Source organism: Ammodytes marinus (genome assembly GCF_949987685.1).
Source record: "Ammodytes marinus genome assembly, chromosome: 23".
Lineage (NCBI taxonomy): Eukaryota > Metazoa > Chordata > Actinopteri > Uranoscopiformes > Ammodytidae > Ammodytes > Ammodytes marinus.
Window position 1 is genome coordinate 8,089,652 of NC_137227.1, and position 19,462 is coordinate 8,109,113.

The window sequence follows — 19,462 nt, forward strand, 5'->3', positions numbered from 1 at the left end:
CCCTCCCCTACCCCTACCCCACTCCCCCACACACACAACCGATGATGACACCATCGGCGGCCGCAGACCCTTCAAGCTGCGACTGTGATTAAGTGTGATTAAGTCCTAGTCTGCCGCTGACATATCCACAGATGATTTCAAACTAAAAAAGTGTTTTTTGGAGGTGGTGTTGAAAGTTTGAGAAAAAGGAGCGCGCAGTCAGGAGAAATGTTTCAGGTCGTAGGCATTTTTTATAATTTTTTTGTCAAATGGGGTTAGTAAGGAGGATAAGTTGATAAAAGTCCCGCTAACATGTTGGATTTTATAGTAACCAACAACAAGTAGAGGTTAACGCCGGTGTTATCAATGACAGTTTTGCTAGAAATGAAAATGGCTCACTTACAGAGTTTATTTTTTTAAGAGCCTTAAGCGACACGTGTAGCAACTTTCACAACAATCACTTGCTATTGAATCTCGCAAAAATGATCACCAATACATTAAAAAACAAGACTCTATGTAACTTCCAATGGGCAGTGCAGAACAAGAGCGATGATCATTTTCTCTTACATTCTCGATTAACATGTTTTTAAAGACTTCATTAGGCAACATGCATTTGCTCAGTGATGTCAGTAACACAGCAATATCTACAGTGTGTCTATTGATTTTAGCATTAGCCACCATGCTATACCAGACCAAGTAAGGTTGTAGCAACAAAACCGCTGTGTGCATTGAATTTGAGTTTCATGGTTTCATTCTATTTACTGATTAATTCAACTTTCTATTAATAAGAAAGTGCGTTGTGCGTTTCTGCATAGTCCCTCTGATGTGTTTAAACTGTCAGTTTTCATCCTCAACCGTACATAAATGTTTAACCAAAATAGTTTAAATATACCATTATAAATGTGCAAATTAGGGCATGGCATTATCTAGTGGCATCTAGGTGGAAAAAATTTAGCTAGCTTTTTTGTTGAAAATAGTTGGAAAAACTGCTTCTAGTCGGAGGGGCCTGGGAGACGGAAGATGAACAATATGGCTGAATATGGCAGCGCAACAAGACACCGAGGGATACACTTTGGGGAAGAAGGGAGGCAGCACATTCTCAAACAGATAACTCTGTTCTTTTGTTGGATGTCGTGGTTATTCACTGTAGTCATTTAACACTCCCATAGAAGAATTATTTAATCAATAGACCTGGTCCCAAGATCACTTGTGATGGTTTTTCAGCCCTATGTCAGCATGATAAAAAAAGGGGATGAAAAACAACTTAAAATGTGAGCAGCACAGCGTTTCTTGTAGAGTCTGCACCAGGGTTAAACAGCCCACATACACATGCCTGTGCACATGCCATGTCTGTGCTATTTCCTCCTAACCCACACTGGCCCTGTGGAAGGGGGGGGGGGGGCTTAAAGCCAGGGATGACAGAGAGATTGGACTGGACCTCTGCTCTCACCCCAAACATGATGAAGCTCTATGCTGCCTTTCTCAGAGGAGGGGACAGTCACATTGGTAGAGTGACTTTAAAAGGTCTCAACAACAATCCCTGTTCACTCACTCACAAACACACACACATTCAAAAGGCAAACTTTCATCTTCCCCAAAAACTGTCATGCCCACGCTAACAGTGACACCACAGAGTATAAAGTGCTGACTGGCTGGCCTCCCCACTGATTCCCACTCCTGTCCTGTCCTGATAAATAAAGCCACAAATGCAATGGAAAGAGAGAATGAGTGGAAAGAGAGAGAGGCAGAGGGAGAGAGAGCACGGCGGGCTATAATTAGTAAGTGATTAACGAGCAAGCAACAGACAGGTCCCACATCATTGATTGTGATGTTGTGCAGTGCTGCTGCAGCGAAATGAGCCGGCCCTGGGTAGGGGCGACGAGGTCACGCTCGCAAGCAAGCGCACACACACACACACACACACACACACACACACACACACACACATATTATGTGGTTGTTCTTAAAGCATGACACATCCAATGATCATTAGCAAGAACATGAAGGTAAAGCACATTATGTCAGACAGGTTATGGCCCTTTAAAGGCCTTTCTTTACAGATAGGATCAGGGTTTATGAAAGTCTAAAGCACTATTTAACAGTCAAAAGTGTTTTTAATGTATTATTTCTTCATTTCCAGTAAGCTAAAAGAGAAACCAATCATTTGCGTCCGGTTAGATGAATTTAAATGCACTTGAGTTGCATAATTGATCACAATAAACATAAACTTTACAACCATATCGACCATAAATGTCTGCCAGTGTTACATCATCGTTGCGGGGTAATGCAGTTAAGCGCTGATTGATTTGGCTGGCTTTCAGAGGTCAATACTTTTGGAGTACTCACTCAAACGTATCTGCTGCACTAGTATTGAAGTCGAGGCGTCACAAGTTGGTCAGACTTTGATTTCCCCTACATGTCTTCATCTTTCATCATGTACATTTTCACTGACACAAGCAAATGCTTCTCGGCTCACTAACTTTTGTTCAAACCCGTGCCTACTTTCTTTCCCATGCATGTTGCCCTCTCCCCGCAGCTATTTTTACTGTTGTATTTACTGTGTGAGTACGCTGCTCTTGTTTCATTGTTCTTGTTCTATATGTTGTGCCTGCTGTTTTGAGTGTATGCAGGAAATGTGATGACTGTGTGAGTGCTGTCTCTCTACCTGGCTGTGATTGGTATGTTTGGATATGTGTTGCTGTCTTGTGAACTTTGTATTGATGCTGTGACTGTTTGTTTGTATGCCGCTGTCTTTTCACTGTGCTGAGATGTTTGCTTGTGTGTGTCGCTGCTTTGTCTTTGACTGTGCTAGAAGGGTATGTGCTTGTCTGTCCTTTTTAACATTTTAATTTAATATTTGTATCAGCCCCCCCCCCCCTCTCCGCTCAAGAGGCATTTGTACTTTGCCAGGCCCTCATTGATAATAATTCGTATTTAAAGACCTGCCTGGTATAAAAGGTGGAGTCAGCATATCTGGAGAACACTTACCAAAATCACTTTTTTTGTCAAAATCAATGAATACCTCTGCTACTTCTGAAAAAAAACCTGTTAACAAGGAGTATGTAAGAAAAGTGGCGTTGAGGCTGTGTATTAACACCAGAATCTTATACAGCCCAGAAGTAGTATGTACAGGTAGCAGATCGTGATGAGATATTCACTGAACAAGCATTCTTGAGAATTGCTAAATCCACCTTCAAATAAAGGAAATAATATATTAGATTTTAAAAAGTGAAAGTCTGACATTTTTTTCTTAAAATCAAGACTTAACAGGTGAGGGTTGTTTAGCTTTTTTGCCTACAACACTGTCTGCCTCCTCTCCAGTTTTTTTTGCTTTTTCAACCGCTGTACTCTCTCTGCCTCACCTCACCCCATCCCTCTGTCTGATGATAAGGCAAGCCAATGCTAAGCCAAATTTCAAAGTGGACTGTCAGACAGGATGAGAACTGCTGAGGGAGGCACAAAGAGAGGAGAGAGTCTTCCCTCTCCCTCCACTACTTACTTTCTTTCTACGAGGGGGAACTGGTCAGGTGCCAACATCAATGTACTTTACTGTATGGTTGGGCGGGCACAGAGAGAGAGAGAGAGAGTTGGCCTGTCATGCGTGGCTTAATGTCGCTCTGTCCTTGCCCCCATTCCCTAGCCCTGCCAAGCTAATGATGATGATGACAATGAGAAAGAGAAAGAGGAGGAGGGGACAGTAAGAACTTGGCTCAGCCTGCTTCGTAGGGTAGATCCTCATAAGGGAGGATTGAAATTGCCTTTCGCCGTTTGGCACCGTGCGGGCATGTCAGCGGAAAGCGGTGTGGACACGTGCGGGCAGAAAGGTCTAAGGCTTTGGCAGCCAATAGCGTGTGGCCTATAGGGCTGTGTATTGGATAGGACTTCACAACATGATACGCATCACAATACCTGGCTCACAATAGGAAATATCACCATACAGTGCCATACAATGAATATCGCGATATGTTGCGACATTCCACATTGGTTCAATGAAAATGTAAGGACAGAGCTGAAATACAAGTTGCTAAGTAAGATAAGATAAGATATACTTTATTCATCCCAGCAGGGAAATTCAGAAAAAAGATCTAGGTTGGTCTCAAAACATCACATCACGTTATATTGATAATGAAGGGCAAACTTTCATTTCAAATTCAAAACCACGGCCATTTGAGGCAACTAGCTGTACCATGACATCTACATGAGCGGAGGTTGTAGTTCACACCCCGTTTAAAATAAAATATAAGTAATATATATATATAATATATAAATAAAATATCCATACTGGAGCTGATGATACAGATATTACGTAAAACAAATATTGCTGTAACAATGTTTTAGCGCAGCCGTTGCGTGTGGTGTGTGTGTGTGTGTGTGTTTTTTCTTTCTTTTCTCACACTCACCTTGTCATTGTTGTAGTAGGCCACACTCTCGCCGTCAAACCTCACCCACCTCCTCTGGAAAACACACTTTCTGCAGAGGAGAAGAAGGGGAGAGTGCGTTCAATCCATCCAACTCAGTCAACCAAAGTCAAGCCCGTTATCGAGTGAAACTATCCACAGCAAAAGCTGTTCTCCGCCGGTAGGTACTCATATTTCATCAAGAGTGCCATTGATTCATTTATGTCAAGAGTTGTATCAACAGCTGTCAATTAGCATAATCAAAACAAATGGCCACTCACTATTTGAATATTCAACACAAGGGCAGTTTGCCAAACTTATGCATATGAGGTGGGTGAAGGGGGGATATAAAAAAGGCAGGAAGTGATTGATAGTCTTGGTATTGAAGCCTGTGTCACCAAGAGACTCTGTGGAGGGAAATGTAGTTTTTACCAGACTATGTGAAAGCTGATGTATTGTGCATCTGAATTCTTCAAGGTTATCTCTAATTTCCCCTTTCCTTTCAACGGTGCTACATGCATTATGGATGGATCTATTTCAGGTTTCTGTATCTAATGTCGTTTATCCCTTTGTAATGCTCATTGAAGATAGAAGACACACAGGGAGAAAAAGAAAAAGTGCAGAATGAAGTGGTTGACTGACTCTGGTTCCACTGGCATGAGGCACGTTTTTGTTGTTGGTGTAGTAAGGTGAAAGAATGTTAGTGATAACCCCATGCACTGAAATGAATATAGTATGAATACTTAGAGCTATGCATTAAAGTCATGCTGAATGTGCACTTCTTTGCTAGGGAACAATTACAGAACAATGAGCCACCCAATGTACAACAAAAACAAGCTATTCATGTATCATTCAGGCAAGCAACTCAATAGAAGTTGTGACTTGCCAGTATTCCTCCTTGAAAACAAACTGTCGATACTGTCCGCTGAACAATAAGAGCCAGTTAATGTTTTTGGTTGTAAAAAACAAGAATTTCATAAAGAGAATCATGATATAAATTCTTTGAGATGAAAAAAAAACAGTGATTGACATTAAGAGAAAGAATGGTGCGCGGCCCTAATGATTCTCTTCATCCCAATCAACTTGGTAACTTACCCCTGAGGCGACAGTTTGTCCAGCCAGCCCACTTTGACCACCTGGTGTTTGGGCGCTCCGTAGAAGCATGCGTATGGAGAGATATCGGGCAGGGCGGGTTCACTCACAGCACCCAGAGCGTCTGCGGGGTCCGAGTACAGGTCACAATCCACCATGATCATAGAGCCGTCCTTAGGGCCAGCAGGGGCCTCAGGGGCCAAACCTTGCTCCAGACTGGATCCTGTTAAGACGCTGGCACACTCCTCCACTGTGGAGTATTCATCGTTGTAAGGATCTGGGGCGGTTTGAGCAGGAGGACAGCTGCCTTTTTCCTTGGACTCTTTCTGTTTCTTTTTTCTGTTGGAGGATGGTGGCATTAAAGGAACAGTCTCAAGACATTTGGTGAAATATGCATATTTGTCTACTTGGTGCATGTCGATATGATACCATGACTCTGTGGCACATTTTAGTGTTTATTTTTATCCAAACGTTAACAAAAACTTTTTTTAAAAGGGCGGCTTTTGGAGCTGCAAACTATTTATTTATTTGTAAACAGCAACTGCACATCCAAGAAATAGTTGCAGCCTAAGAAAGTGTTGCAGCAAAAAAGAAACGCTTGTCATTTCAGTTTGTGTGTGGTTTAAACGAAACAAAATATTATTATCGTCTTAGTACAGCTGATGGGCAGCAGCCTCGGCCATCAGTGTGTGAATGTGAAATGGGTGAAGGTGACCGAAGTGTAAAGCGCTTTGAGTGGTCAAGGCTGACTAGAATTGCGCTATATAAGTACAAGTCCATTAGAGGTAGTAGGTACCTTTGTTTAAAATGTGCAAGAGTGAGGCAGGCTGTCAACCCACTTCTCCAATATTTATGCTGAGAACCTGACTACTCTCTTGTAATTATGATTTGCAATGATCCTAAGAATTGCATCTACATTAATATATACTGTATATTTAAGAAAATAATGAATAATGGATTGGATTTATATAGCGCTTTTCAAGGCACTCAAAGCGCTTTACAGGGTTCCAGGTTCCATTCATTCACACACAGTCATACCGGTGGTGGTAAACTACGATAGTAGCCACAGCTGCCCTGGGGCAGACTGACGGAAGCGAGGCTGCCATTCCGCGCCATCGGCCCCTCCGACCGCCACCTCAAACACACAGCAATCATACACATTCACACAAGGCACGGTGAAGGTGGGTGAAGTGTCTTGCCCAAGGACACAGATGGCAGGGCGATGATTGAACCGCCAACCCTTGGACCAACCCGCTTAACCACCTGAGCCACAGTCACCCCAATGGATGGATGTTAAGCACTGTGTCTGTTCAATGTGGGTAAAATATGGTTGATTTCAACTTCTCTTTTTTAAGAATGCATGTACTGTATACTTTACCAAGCAGCTGCATGCCATGATAACATCTTACCCAAAAGGCTAGATTGAGACCAGAAGCCACAAAGAAGTTCATCAGTGGTCAGTAGTTCTCTTTTTTCATTTATATGTATACGTTCAGAACATGGGACTACATTTGTACATCAGCATACTATACCTCAGTTTCTTCTGTTTTAACTTGTCCTTAAAACCCTTCTGCTGCCCTTCTTTAGAACCTTGGTCCTTTAAAAAAAAAACACAGAAAAAAAGATAAGCATCGGAAGAAAATAAAGTGTCCATCTTTCAGTCAGACAGCGTTATCGCGTTGTTGCACTAAGCTACGTTAACTTTTAGTGGCTAGGTGACATTTCTATTAACCTCAGGAGGGGGGGGGGGGGGGTGGACAAACTGAAATAAGAACATTTTCACACCATTGCTATGTGTCCATGGTGACAACATTAACTCTAGATAAGGGGAAGTTCACTGTGCAGGCTTGTGTGGCTGAAACACTGGCTGATAAGTCGGAGAAATGTCTGTTCCTCTTTGCTAAGCTGCTTCTCACTGTCCACTGATGGAGAAGGGGTGTGGGGGGGGGGGGGCGAGGAGGGGGGGGTGCAGGCTTTCTTACCGGAGTGCTTTCTGGGTTGTTGTACAGGAACAATTCTCCATAGGGAGCAATAGGCGTCAAGGTCCTTTGAAGTGGAGCTAACACAGAACACACAGAGACAACACACAATAGTGGTTTTGTCAAGGCATTAGAACTGGCAGAAAAAAAACACAATGTGTGTGTGTGTGTGTGTGTGTGTGTGTGTGTGTGTGTGTGTGTGTGTGTGTGTGTGTGTGTGTGTGTGTGTGTGTGTGTGTGTGTGTGTGTGTGTGTGTGTGTGTGTGTGTGAAGGCCTAAACGTGGTGCATGAAAGTGAGCCGCTTAACGGGATTGTTCCAGTTAAATTATATATTTAAAAAAAATCACTCAGATGTTATATTGCCCTTTTGATTAAACCGACTCATTGATGTGGATAAATGTGTGTCAACCCCCTTGATCCATGTAGGCAGTAAACCAATTAAAATGTTGTTTTAGCCCATGCCTATCCGTCTGCCTTTGCCTCTGCCCAACTCGGAGTGTGATCCTCCTCAGTTCGTCTCACACACTGACTGACCCCGTGTTCCAAATTGCATCCTCTCTTTTTTCTATTCTACATACTGCAGCTGGTCATAAACAGTATGTACTTAGCATGCAGGCAGTAGGAACACAATTTGGACATACTTTTACTTCTTTATTTCGTCATAATATAGCTCCTTGATTTTGCCTTTTGTTCCTATATCAGTCGCATCGCTGGTAGGTTTTCATACGGAGACTCCGTCAATGTGACATGACTTCTGTTACGCACTGGATTGTGGGTCAGCATCGCCCCCAAATAGCATGCTGATTCCAACACTAAAAAAATCTAGACCGGTTGTAGTATGCTGTCCGGGTGATATTTAAGCATGCTAAATCTGACAACAAGAATTGGGACATCCTTTTTTTCTACCATACTAAATAGCAGGATTGGGAACTCAGGGTGGGTCTCTGCCAAGGCCGTTCTCTGTCGGTCGGTGGAAGACGAAGAAGAAGAAGAAGAAGGAGGAGAAGAAGAAGAGCAACTTTGTCCAGACACTATTAGTCTGGAGACCCGGGGCCACCGTGCGTGGGCCACCGCCTGTCACTGTGAAAAATGACTCCACCCTCTCCGGAGGATTGTGAGGGCCAGCAGAGGGCCCGCCAGAGGGGCTACACACACACACACACACACACACACACACACAAAGACACACGCACGGGCAAAAAAGATCCACACAACACCCCTCGGTCACATAAAAGGTGCCCCCGGGACACAGACATGAAATCAAATGACTTACAAACACATACTTGCAGCCCAGCACCAAGATGTGAATGTACTACTTTTCAAAGTGTTGCAGACACACACTTTCCCAAACAATGGAGGCCATTACAGAAGGAGCACAGAGGGCACGTAGTGGGCTTTATGAAGGGGTCAGTTTTTTTATTTGATGATAGGAATCCACTCCAACATATCCCAGCCCCCCCCTCCCCCCTCCCCCCTCCCTCTGCTAGCAGACAGGCTCTGTGGGGCAAGATAGCAACCATCAATCATCATCTATCAGCCGACCTTCAGCCCTCCAGCTCCTCTCTCTCCGGACACAACTCTACTCAATTCCCCCTGTACATCCATTCCTTCTATTCTTTCTAACCCATCGCTGGCTCCCTCTCCAGGCTTTTTGTTTCTATCAGTCGGCCACGCTTGCGTCTTTATCTGCCCCTGACCAGACTCAATTCAATTTATTCAAAAGGAGCTTTATTGCCATGAAAGTTTCAATAAGAATGTTGCCAAAGCATCAAAATACAATTGGTCCAAATCTTCAGACAGTACACAATAAAAAAGTAATATTAACATTAACACAACATTACGATTGATTTACATTAATTATATAAAGAGTATATCGTATATCTCTTGTATAGTGTAGCCTATATATACTGTATATATATAGGCCTCCCTACTGTATCGCATATGTTGAGTGAGTGAGTGAGTGAGTGAGTGAGTGAGTGAGTGAGTGAGTGAGTGAGTGAGTGAGTGAGTGAGTGAGTGAGTGAGTGAGTGAGTGAGTGAGTGAGTGAGTGAGTAGTTGTGACCTCATTGCCTCCATCAGTGCACACACAGCTAGTTAGGAGATTGATTTGTGTTGTGAATGAAGAGTCCGTTCTATTTAGAGTTACAGTTCAATTTGTCATTATCACGCCTCTGTATCGCTGCCACACTCTGCCCGGAGGACACGCAGCTGACACGGTCTGAATTCAAAATGAGCCACCGAACAGTTTATTATTTCATTCCCTGGTTCGCTTCAATGTACTAGTTGACAATGTGAGAATAAGAGAATTCACTCAATATGGTTTTATTTTGAAAGTCTCAAAAAGAAAGGCCAGGACAGATTTATACAATTTGTATTTATGTTGGATTGCTCCGGTGCTAGTTTGCAATGAAGTTAAAGTTTTCTAAGTTTGTCAAGTTAGGCATGAAGGTGTGAAAACATGAATGCAAAAACTACTTTTTTTTTCTCCTTTCTTTTTTTTTTAAGTATGGTTTGAAAATGTTAAGGCAGCTTTCCGTTCTTCCAATCTTCAAAACATGCATGCCTTGTCAACGCCTCAGCGATTTCACACACAAACAAAGACCCTACACATTTCACACAGCCTAAAAATGGGGAAGTGCATTATGCTACTATAAGATCAAATGGACCTAAAAGCAGATCTACAACTACAATTTTTTTTTTTTACCATTCAATAATTTGCACAGTCTGATGTGTTGCTGCAGTGCTACTGAAGGAGTAGTACTAGTAGACCAACAAGTCTTTTCTTAATTAGGAAGGTATTTTAACAAGGAGGGTTTTAGCTTGTTGATGCCAATCTTGCCAGCTTCCAATAGCAATAATACAACCATGATTCTGTGTCACTGCAATGCAATATTTCTTATTTTTCCAAGTTGCAGCTCTCATTCAAGAAGAGGAACTTTTCAACTATGCTGAAGTAAAAAAAATAATATGTCAAATAATGCCTGGCTGGATGAGGCTGGATGAGGCAGCCTTTTCCCTGCTGTGGGACCGTCATGGCTCCCGCTCTCTTCTCCGTCTCTCTGCTTGTTTTACATCCATCTTCTCTCTCTTCCTCCCGACCCGCTTCACTGCCTATCCTGTCCCTGTAGTCTCAATACTTGTCTACTAACTTTAAGAAAAAACACTACTTGTGATTTTTGAATTTCAGTTTGTGTACGGTTAAAACAAACAAAAAAAAATACAATTTTAATTGATGGGCATTTGAAATTAGTCGAAGAGTTGCATCTACATGCATATATATTTTTAATATGTTGGCTGTAGAATTCAGTGCAAGTAACAAATGGCAGATTTTTTTTTCCCGCTTCACTGTCTATCCTGTCCCTCTAGTCTCAATCCCTGACTTCTAACATACAGGGAAACAAGTTGGAGAGAAGAAACACTAGGTCTACCAAGAGACTGCTGCAGTAAAGGTACAAGGAACAAGGAAGGGAGTGGAAGCCGAAGAGGGAACTTGAGTGGAGCTACAGTGTAGAAAAACAGACTGAAAACTGTTGATATGCTGCCAGAGAAAATGTCTCAATGTGGGGTCAGGTATGGTCCCAAAAGGACTGACATGTTCACAGTCTGTGTTTAAGGCACATTCTTTGCAGAGTTTTGCCCACAGAAAAGCGTCATATAAAATGGGGCGCTGGTGGTGTAGTGGTTAGAGCCAACCCCCCCTCCGCACAGAGGCTCAGTCCTCTTCACAGCAGACCCCGGGTTCAAATGCAGCCCGGGTGGTTCTCTGCATGTCATTCCCCTCTCTACCCCATTTCATCTCTGTATTTCCAACCTAATATAGCGAAAAATGCCCAAAAATAATATTGAAAAAAAAAAAAGCCTTATATAATCCTAGGAGAACCAGTCTACCCCCAGCACAGGAAGTAGCTCACGTAGCGTCTCGTCAGATGAAAACACGAGGGGGTCCACTGCGCCCAATAATGTACTCGTCCAGGGAGGATAGAAAAAAAATTCAAAAACATATTTGTGGTGGTTGCACTGCTGTACAAGCCTGAGTGTTCCTAGCAAAGTTAAACAACTTCTTAAAAAAATAAAAATAAAAAAATAACTTTGGCGACAGGAATACACACTAAGGTCTCGCCAAGGGACAAGATGTGAGGGAGCGTATTTCCTCTGTGAGGTGTGTACGCTTGAAACGGGGGCGACGCCAGCGTTTCCCCGCGACACACACGCACTAACCCACCCACGTACACACACTCCCCCTCCCTGCTTTCATCAGGGCAAACAACGGCTCCTCCGCTGACTCTACTTGCGCGAATGAAATATTCATGGTGAGAGATGAAGCGCAAGCAGCTGAAAAAAAAAAGAGCTGTGTACCTTTCTGTATGCTGTTTGCACCGGCGGGACCCTCGCAGACGGTTGGGTGTTCGGGGCTGCTTGTTTTTTGCGCCGACGCTGCGCTCCTGGAGTTAAGGGAGAGAGAAATCGCTGGATTAGAACAAGCAATGGGGAACGTGGGAAAAATAGGTAACACCGTTTGGACATGAAGGCACCTTCAAGAGTAGAGATGTAACACACTCTTTGACAGTGAGTTTTCCCCCCAGTTCAAAAGTTCAATGTATAGCATGATGGGTGGGGAGGATATGAATGTAGGTGGAATGCAGAGTTGAATAGGAGATTTAGAGGCCCTTCAGTTCTCCATCAGTGCAAAATCTGAATGCAAACAGAAAGTTTTTATACTGCTTTTTCACATTGAAGTGCTTGTTTTCATATTCACTCGTGCCTCTTCAAATGTGCAAAAGCATTTCTCCAGGTGCCCTTCTAACTTGTTTGATTAGTTCTCCAGAACTGCATCAAAACTTTCAAAAAGTTAAAAATCTTTAAATATAAAGGAAAAGTTTGACATTTTGGAATATACATATATTTTCTCTCTTGCAGAGAGTTAGGTGGAAGGATTGATAACTAAAGTGAGCGAATCTGACTTTATAAGGAAATCTATGGTGAGTAGACATTTGCTGACTTTGACAAAAAAGGTGTTTTGGATTACAATGACTGAGTATACCTTTAACTTACTGTTCTGTCAGTGATGAATAATAAAGTAACGGAAAGTTACACGAGGTATTTTTTTTTTTGCAGATTAAATGTATGATTATTTCTTCAACATGTTGATATTGAGCTTTAGCAGGTTATGTGAACTGAGCCAGATGAGCTTTATGCTACAGTAAGCTAAGCTAACCGGCTGGGTGTCAATTTTCTCTCAGCGGCAAAGTAAACCAAGCACATCTCGCAAAATGTTTCGGACTATTCCTTGAAGGTTTAACTGCCGTTACCTGTCTGGAAAAGGCATTGGGATTTGAGGGACGGGCCGGTGCCTCAGTCGGTAGGAGCGAGTCGGCCGTAGACCCGCTGCGGGAGCCTTGAAGGTGGGCTGTGCCTCGTAGATGTCATTCTCCACCATTTCGCCACGAAAACCCCCCTGGTCTCCAGTGAGCAGTGGGCGGGCAGTGCTGGGGAGTGAAGAAGGCTCCTCACTATCTTCACAGTCTGAGGGCATGTCAGAGATGGACCCACTACTCCTACTTCTACTACTACATGAGCTGCTGCAAGAAGACATGGAGGCAGGGATGAGGGGATGTCCAGGGTGCATGGAGGTGCCGATGTTCTGAGGGTCGCGAGGGGCCGGTTGTGGCGGACGCGGTAGTCGGCTTTCAGGCACGTCCTCACTCATTTCCGTCCCCAGTCCTGCTCCTGGAGGCAAGGTCTGACTCCCCTCCAAATCATACACCTTTGGCGGAGCGTGCTGCTGACATGAGGTGCCTCTCTTTTTGTCCTTCAAGAAGATGTGTCTGGGGTTTGGTACAGGCTTCCTACTGCGGCCCCTGCTGCTCAATCCCAATCCTTCCTCTTCTTCTTCTTGGCCAGCCCCCTGCACCGTCAGCCCCAGAGCCTCCAAGCCGCGGAGGATGCGCCTGCGGTGGCCGGTTGGAAAGACGTTGAGCTCCAGAAGGCGCTGGTCGGTGAGATCCATGCAGTCTCCCAGGGCGTGGTAGCCTTGTTGCTGGAAACATGAGGTGTACTGGGCCAGGCGAAGGGTGGACAGCCACTCCTCAACCGTCTCCTGCTTAGGCTCCGGAGGCTCCGACATCATGCTTTATATTGTATCTGCTACCACATCAGGACCAAAACGAGTCCAGATTTAAACTGTAGACACAAAAACAGATTAAAAAAAAATGAGTGACTGGATATAAAAGAGCAGAATGCAATCGTTGCATGACTCCACTCTTGTACCATAAAACACCATAGTACCGCTTTTGTCCAAAGGTGCCGCAAGATTCAACAGAAACTGAAAGTTCCTCATACCCACTTTAAATATCACTCTGATGACACATTTGTCGGACTCTAGTTGTGGAAACATGACATTAATAGGGGAAAAGTTGGACATTTTAGGAAACAGGCTTTATCCATTTCACACCCTCATATCTGTACGGTGAATGTGAAGCACTGGATGCAGGGGGTTAAACACTATTCAGCCCTTAAGATTGTAATCAAACCGAAACGTCAAACCAGGCCGGGGTTTTAGACTCCAGGAAGTCATTGCAACTTGGTGTGTGGCACATAGCACCTTTCTAAAAACCACAAGTGTCCCACTTTATTATGTTGTGCTCTCAACAATCAAAACGTACAAGCCAAATAAAACATCTTTCTCTTGAGGCTTTCTTAATGTGAAAACGTCTGACTGTACATTCAGCAACAAGTGAGCAGACCTTAGTTAATGCAACTGCTGGATGAAACGACAGGAAACAATATATGGCAATAGCTATGAGGAAATACAGTAGCATGCCACCATCATAGGATGGCTCCAGGGTCAAGTTTTTTGAAGACTTACCTTACCATCTGATATGTGAGTCGGATCCTTTTTCTGCAGGTAAAAAGGCAGATTGCCATCTTTGTTATAACACCTTTCCTTTCCTTGGAATCACTCGCCTACATCTGACTCACTGCCTAGCAACACGCACAGGTAATTGCTAATGGAAAGATACTGTCCAATATTTTCCTGATGCTTTTACAGCACCTCTTCAAAGTCAAGCACTGTTGTGTGGCAGCACAGCTCTCTCTCTACCTCTCTCGCAGACACACACATGTCTCACACACACACACACACACACACACACACACACACACACACACACACACACACACAGGAAGATACAACATCATCAACACCTCGTAATGTCCACTTCTCTTTTGGGCTGCAAACCCACAGCACACAGGAGACCTGAAGTGTTACTTCTGCTTTCAAGTAAACAGGCTAATGCCGGCTCAGTGTATGCATGCTGTTTGAGTGCAACTAGTTCACAAAATGAGCATGAGCAGAAAAATCTTCTACCTTCTCATATTTTTTGTTGCACAACAATCAAGCAGTTATAAAAAAAAATAAAATAAAAATAAAAAAATTAAAGTATAACGGCTGGTGGACCGATAGGGAAAGGACCTTCAAACTGTTTATGGAAATTATGTTTAGATAAGGGTGTTTCCAAGCATATTAAAGACTTGTTCTTTGTAACATACACTGTATAAGGACATTCAATAGTGAATGCTACTGGGACTATACAGAACACTTCAAATACCAAACCAAATTGATCCAAGCATATCCTCTCCTCCCTTCATGAAATGTTAAGTGGAACCTACAGTATATGCTCTGTTTTTGAGACTGTTCTTAAATGTCTCATTTCTGGTCTTGTATTGCAAAAGAGTTAAGTGCAATTTTGAAATGTTAAGGCTGTAATGATCATGGTAAGAACACCTAGACTCTTAACAGGTCAAAAGATTCCTGTGAAGAAATTTTTTTTATTATTAAACCGGGTTCAAGGAAAGACACCATCTGTGACGCACTGGTTTAGAGAAATCTTCAATGTATGTAAAGACTAAGCATCTAAAATAAAAAGGGAATGAGACCAGTTGTATTAAGAAAGCAAATGTCACAAAAATGCAATTAAATGACCCTATTGCCCATTTCTATTCATCATATGTGACAAAAGTGTTTTATAAAGCAGAATGACAAGAGCACCTGTGTGAAAATTGTGTTTTCACATTCATCTTTTGCTCTGGAATAATATCCATTTGTGTACCCTCAATTTAATTTACTTTTCCTTTTTTTCCCTTAAATGTAATGTATATGTGCACATAGGCGTAAACGTTTTTTTTCTAGAATATACAGCCAGGTCCATATATATTTGGACATTGACAAAATGCTCATCATTTTAGCTCGGTGTAATAACAACCATTCTGTACATGGGTCAATTCCTTTTTTTTTTAAACAGACCAAAAGTATTTGGGCAAAGTAATATAATCGTAAATCATATTTTAAAAATACAATATTCCTTTGCAGTCAATAGCAGCCTATTAGTCTAGGACCCATAAACACTGGGTTTGGTCCATTGGTAATGATCTGCCAGAGCCCTACTCACTGCAACTGTTTTCAGCAGGTAAAAAGCTAGCTCAATTAATGTAGATTCAGGTCAGATTGACTCAGCCATTGCAGAACATTCCACTTCTTTACCTTTGGGTCATTGTCCTTTTTCACTGTGTAGCACTGTCCAATGAGTTCTGAAGCATTTTGGCTGAATATGAGGCAGATACAATTGCCCAAAACCCTTCAGAATTCATCCTGATGCCGTTCACATCATCAATAAATACAAGGTAACCAGTTCCATTGGAAACCATACACGCCCACACCATAACACTACCACCGCCATGCTACACTGATGAGGTGGTATGCTTTGGATCCCGAGCAGTTCCTCCCCTTCTACTACAAGGTAATACTTGATCTTTGTCTCATCTGTCCATAGTATGTTGTTACAGAACTGTGTAAGTTTATTTTAGATATATGTATATAACTGTAAATGGTCTTCCTGTTATAGAGGCTCGCCGATGGTTTATATCTTGTGGTGAACCCTCTGTATTTACTCTGGTGTAGTCTTCTCTGTATGGTTGACTTTGACACACATACACCCACCTCATGATCCACCTGACCTGAATCCAATTGAGCTGAAAGGTGAACTGCCCCAAGAACAAGAAGACAGCTGCAGTAGGGGTCTGGCAATGCCGGTGGTGCCTATGGGCCCAAGACTTCAGGCTGTCATTGACTGCAAAGGACAATTAAAAGTGACGATTAGATTTATGATTATATTAATTTGTCCTAAATACTTTTGGTCTGGTAAAAGGGGTGAACCACATATAGAATTGTTGTAAGTACAACACAGTTCATGTGATGTAAATACCCTCCAATGGAATGGCATTATTAAAGTCTTCATGATGGAGGCCTGTACAGTCTCTTTCAGACCTGCCCAGCAGTGTTAACATGCAGAGACCTGTGTTGGCAAACACCCAGCGCAGGCACACGCTAAAGCTTGTTAACACATTCGATCTGGCCCACTCTGCATCACTGCATTTTAGCACCTTATACACCCACTCACACAACACACACAATACACACACACACACACACACACACACACACACACACACACACAGCCCACACATTCAGCTAGTGTTTATTAAAAAGGGGGGGTAGAAATGGGAGAGTAGTTCTAAAGCTACCTGTCAGTGTAAAATCCCATAGAGGCTGCAGATCAATAGAAACGGCCTGTGTATGCTACTTGGTGCATGAAAACATACAGTGTGTAGGAGTGTTCAAACTAAGTTATTGTCTATTTGTGTGTGTGTGTGTGTGTGTGTGTGTGTGTGTGTGTGTGTGTGTGTGTGTGTGTGTGTGTGTGTGTGTGTGTGTGTGTGTGTGTGTGTGTAGGTGTGTGTGTGTATGTGTGTGTGTGTGTGTGTGTGTGTGTGTGTGTGTGTGTGTGTGTGTGTGTGTGTGTGTACATACAACAAGACAGATAGACAACGTACCATTTCCTCGAGGGACCAAAGCTGTGTGTGCAGCGCAGGAGATTGTGTGTCTGTATTACACACCCACTTGGCAGCACCTCCTACAACACCGCAGGTATGGTTATACACAGTAAAAAAAAATTTAAAAAGACGGTGTGAGTCACAGTGTGCACACCCATGCACATAAAAACCCAACACACACACACACACCCACAATAACTTAGTTTGAACAAAGTCCAAATTGTGTGTCCCCTTCCTGGTTGCAGGAAAAATACCTGTGTAGGCTACTCTTTGGAGTGTCCACACCCCCAGTGAAATAGAATAAAGGCAGCCTCAACATAGAACTGTATTGTGAGGATACACACACACACACACACACACGCACGCACGCACGCACGCACGCACGCACGCACACACACACACACACACACACACACACACACACACACACACACACACACACACACACACACACACACACACTTCAAAGGATGACCTGTAAACAAGTCTTGCCAAGCTATCATCCATAAATAGCGCTAAGTTATTTAGACAGATACTTCCTCAGGTGTGTTGTTCACTGTGGACAGCAGCGCACGTGCCTGATGTGCTCGCGCTTGTGTTTACACTTCACTGGAGGGGAAAATAAACGTACCTATTTCGCTTCGTCGAAATTGTAATAGAAGTTATAGTTCTCTTTTTTAATACCCTCAGTTTCAGTGTGACTAAATCACCGGTTATTGATGGAAAAACGCTCCAAACTCTACTCCAGCTCGTGCACATAATTGGACTTAAAGTAGTTTATATTTCAGTATCGTGCCCACTTTAGCTTGTCAAATAAACACAAGACGCTAAGTGTAGCGGTGATGACGTAAGACGCAAAGCTTACCTGCAAAGAGTTAAGAATGGAGAAAGGAGGAAACTTCAGGCATCACCAGGCAACCGGACACTCACACACCCTGCGTCCACTTGTCCACTTTCGGTCAAGTCTCGGTGAACTGTCGCGAGCCCTCTCACCGCGTGCTGCTGCTGTTTAGACACTCGGCTGTTTCCGCCGTCCCCCGTGTGTTCACGCGCCCGAGAGCAACCACGCCCATTTGGGCAACAGGGCCAGGAGTTCAGCACCAGTGCACCACAGTCCTCATCTTACCTCCAAGTGTAGCCCCCTGACAGTATGTCTACATTCACACAACTGAGTATATGTCCCATTTCATACAATGTTATAGTTCTGCTCCATATGGCATAGCTCAAAGGCAAATAGCTTTATGTTTTTAATTTTTATTTCACTACACTTAGCTTTAGTTAGCTTTCTTTTCAGTTTAAACATATTTGTCTACACCCTTCCCGACCAGTGAAGCGAACATGCATCTCCAAATTTGGTGGTTTTGAATGTGAACATGAGGATGAATTGTTCCTTCCCATTCTTGTTAAGACACGTATTTATAACCCCCTGGGATCTTTTGAAAAAATGTCTCATCACAATGATGAAAACGGCTGATTTTCTTGAGAAAAAGTAAAATTCTTTGATAAATGTGGTAATAGCCACGCAACAAACCCAATTGAATGTATAGACCATGATGCATGGCTTTAGATTAAACTAACCAACAGTATAGAACGCAGCTAAAATGAACTCCACATACCAATAGCAATAAATGCACCAAACACATTCGTACAGCTATAATAAACCATAAACGACATTAATAACATTGAAAGACTGATGCTCCATTGCCTATACTTTTTATTTGTTACTTACTAAACATTTTGCTGCTAATACTTTTATTAAAGTAAAAGTTTGAAAGAAGCAGGGCTTTTACTTGAAGTTTTTCCACAGTTTTTCAGTTCCTCCACAACTGAAAGACTCCTAAACCGAAGACCATATGCATGTTAATGTTGTGGTGGGCCTTTTTGCTGTGAGTTGTCAACACACATTAGAGCTCGAAGTTTCGATATATTGACAGGGAAGTCAGTTGACCCATTTGAGCTCACAATGCACCGAGTAAAAGCTGCTTCTTCAGTAAAAAGAAAAAGAACTGCTTGCATGTGATCAACAACAGAGAACAGCAAAGTGGAGGCACTTGTGATATTTTGCTGGGAAGACGTGCGTGTCCCAGCTTGATCCCGAGGCCCCGGGCTACACATTCAACACACA

The 19,462-nt window shown here is 42.9% G+C and overlaps 1 protein-coding gene across 6 annotated transcripts in view; it reads right to left on the reverse strand.

Annotated features, from left to right (window-relative positions):
- Nucleotides 1–18,342, reverse strand: part of arap2 (ArfGAP with RhoGAP domain, ankyrin repeat and PH domain 2) — a 123,666-nt gene extending 105,324 nt beyond the window's left edge. For 3 of the 6 annotated variants that reach the window (XM_080052558.1, XM_080052557.1, XM_080052553.1), the window contains exons 1-9: nucleotides 18,203–18,342; nucleotides 17,338–17,417; nucleotides 16,445–16,574; nucleotides 12,759–13,629; nucleotides 11,806–11,891; nucleotides 7,451–7,527; nucleotides 7,001–7,065; nucleotides 5,472–5,807; nucleotides 4,380–4,449 (exon numbers count right to left, since the gene is read on the reverse strand). In XM_080052558.1, the coding sequence (XP_079908684.1) occupies nucleotides 4,380–4,449; nucleotides 5,472–5,807; nucleotides 7,001–7,065; nucleotides 7,451–7,527; nucleotides 11,806–11,891; nucleotides 12,759–13,576 (1,452 nt within the window). In that variant the 5' untranslated portion in view covers nucleotides 13,577–13,629; nucleotides 16,445–16,574; nucleotides 17,338–17,417; nucleotides 18,203–18,342. Of the gene's footprint in view, nucleotides 1–4,379; nucleotides 4,450–5,471; nucleotides 5,808–7,000; nucleotides 7,066–7,450; nucleotides 7,528–11,805; nucleotides 11,892–12,758; nucleotides 13,630–14,314; nucleotides 14,335–16,444; nucleotides 16,575–17,337; nucleotides 17,418–18,202 lie in introns of those variants that run through there. The other 3 variants (XM_080052554.1, XM_080052555.1, XM_080052556.1) reach the window with 3 other exon arrangements.
- Nucleotides 18,343–19,462: the final 1,120 nt, after the last annotated feature.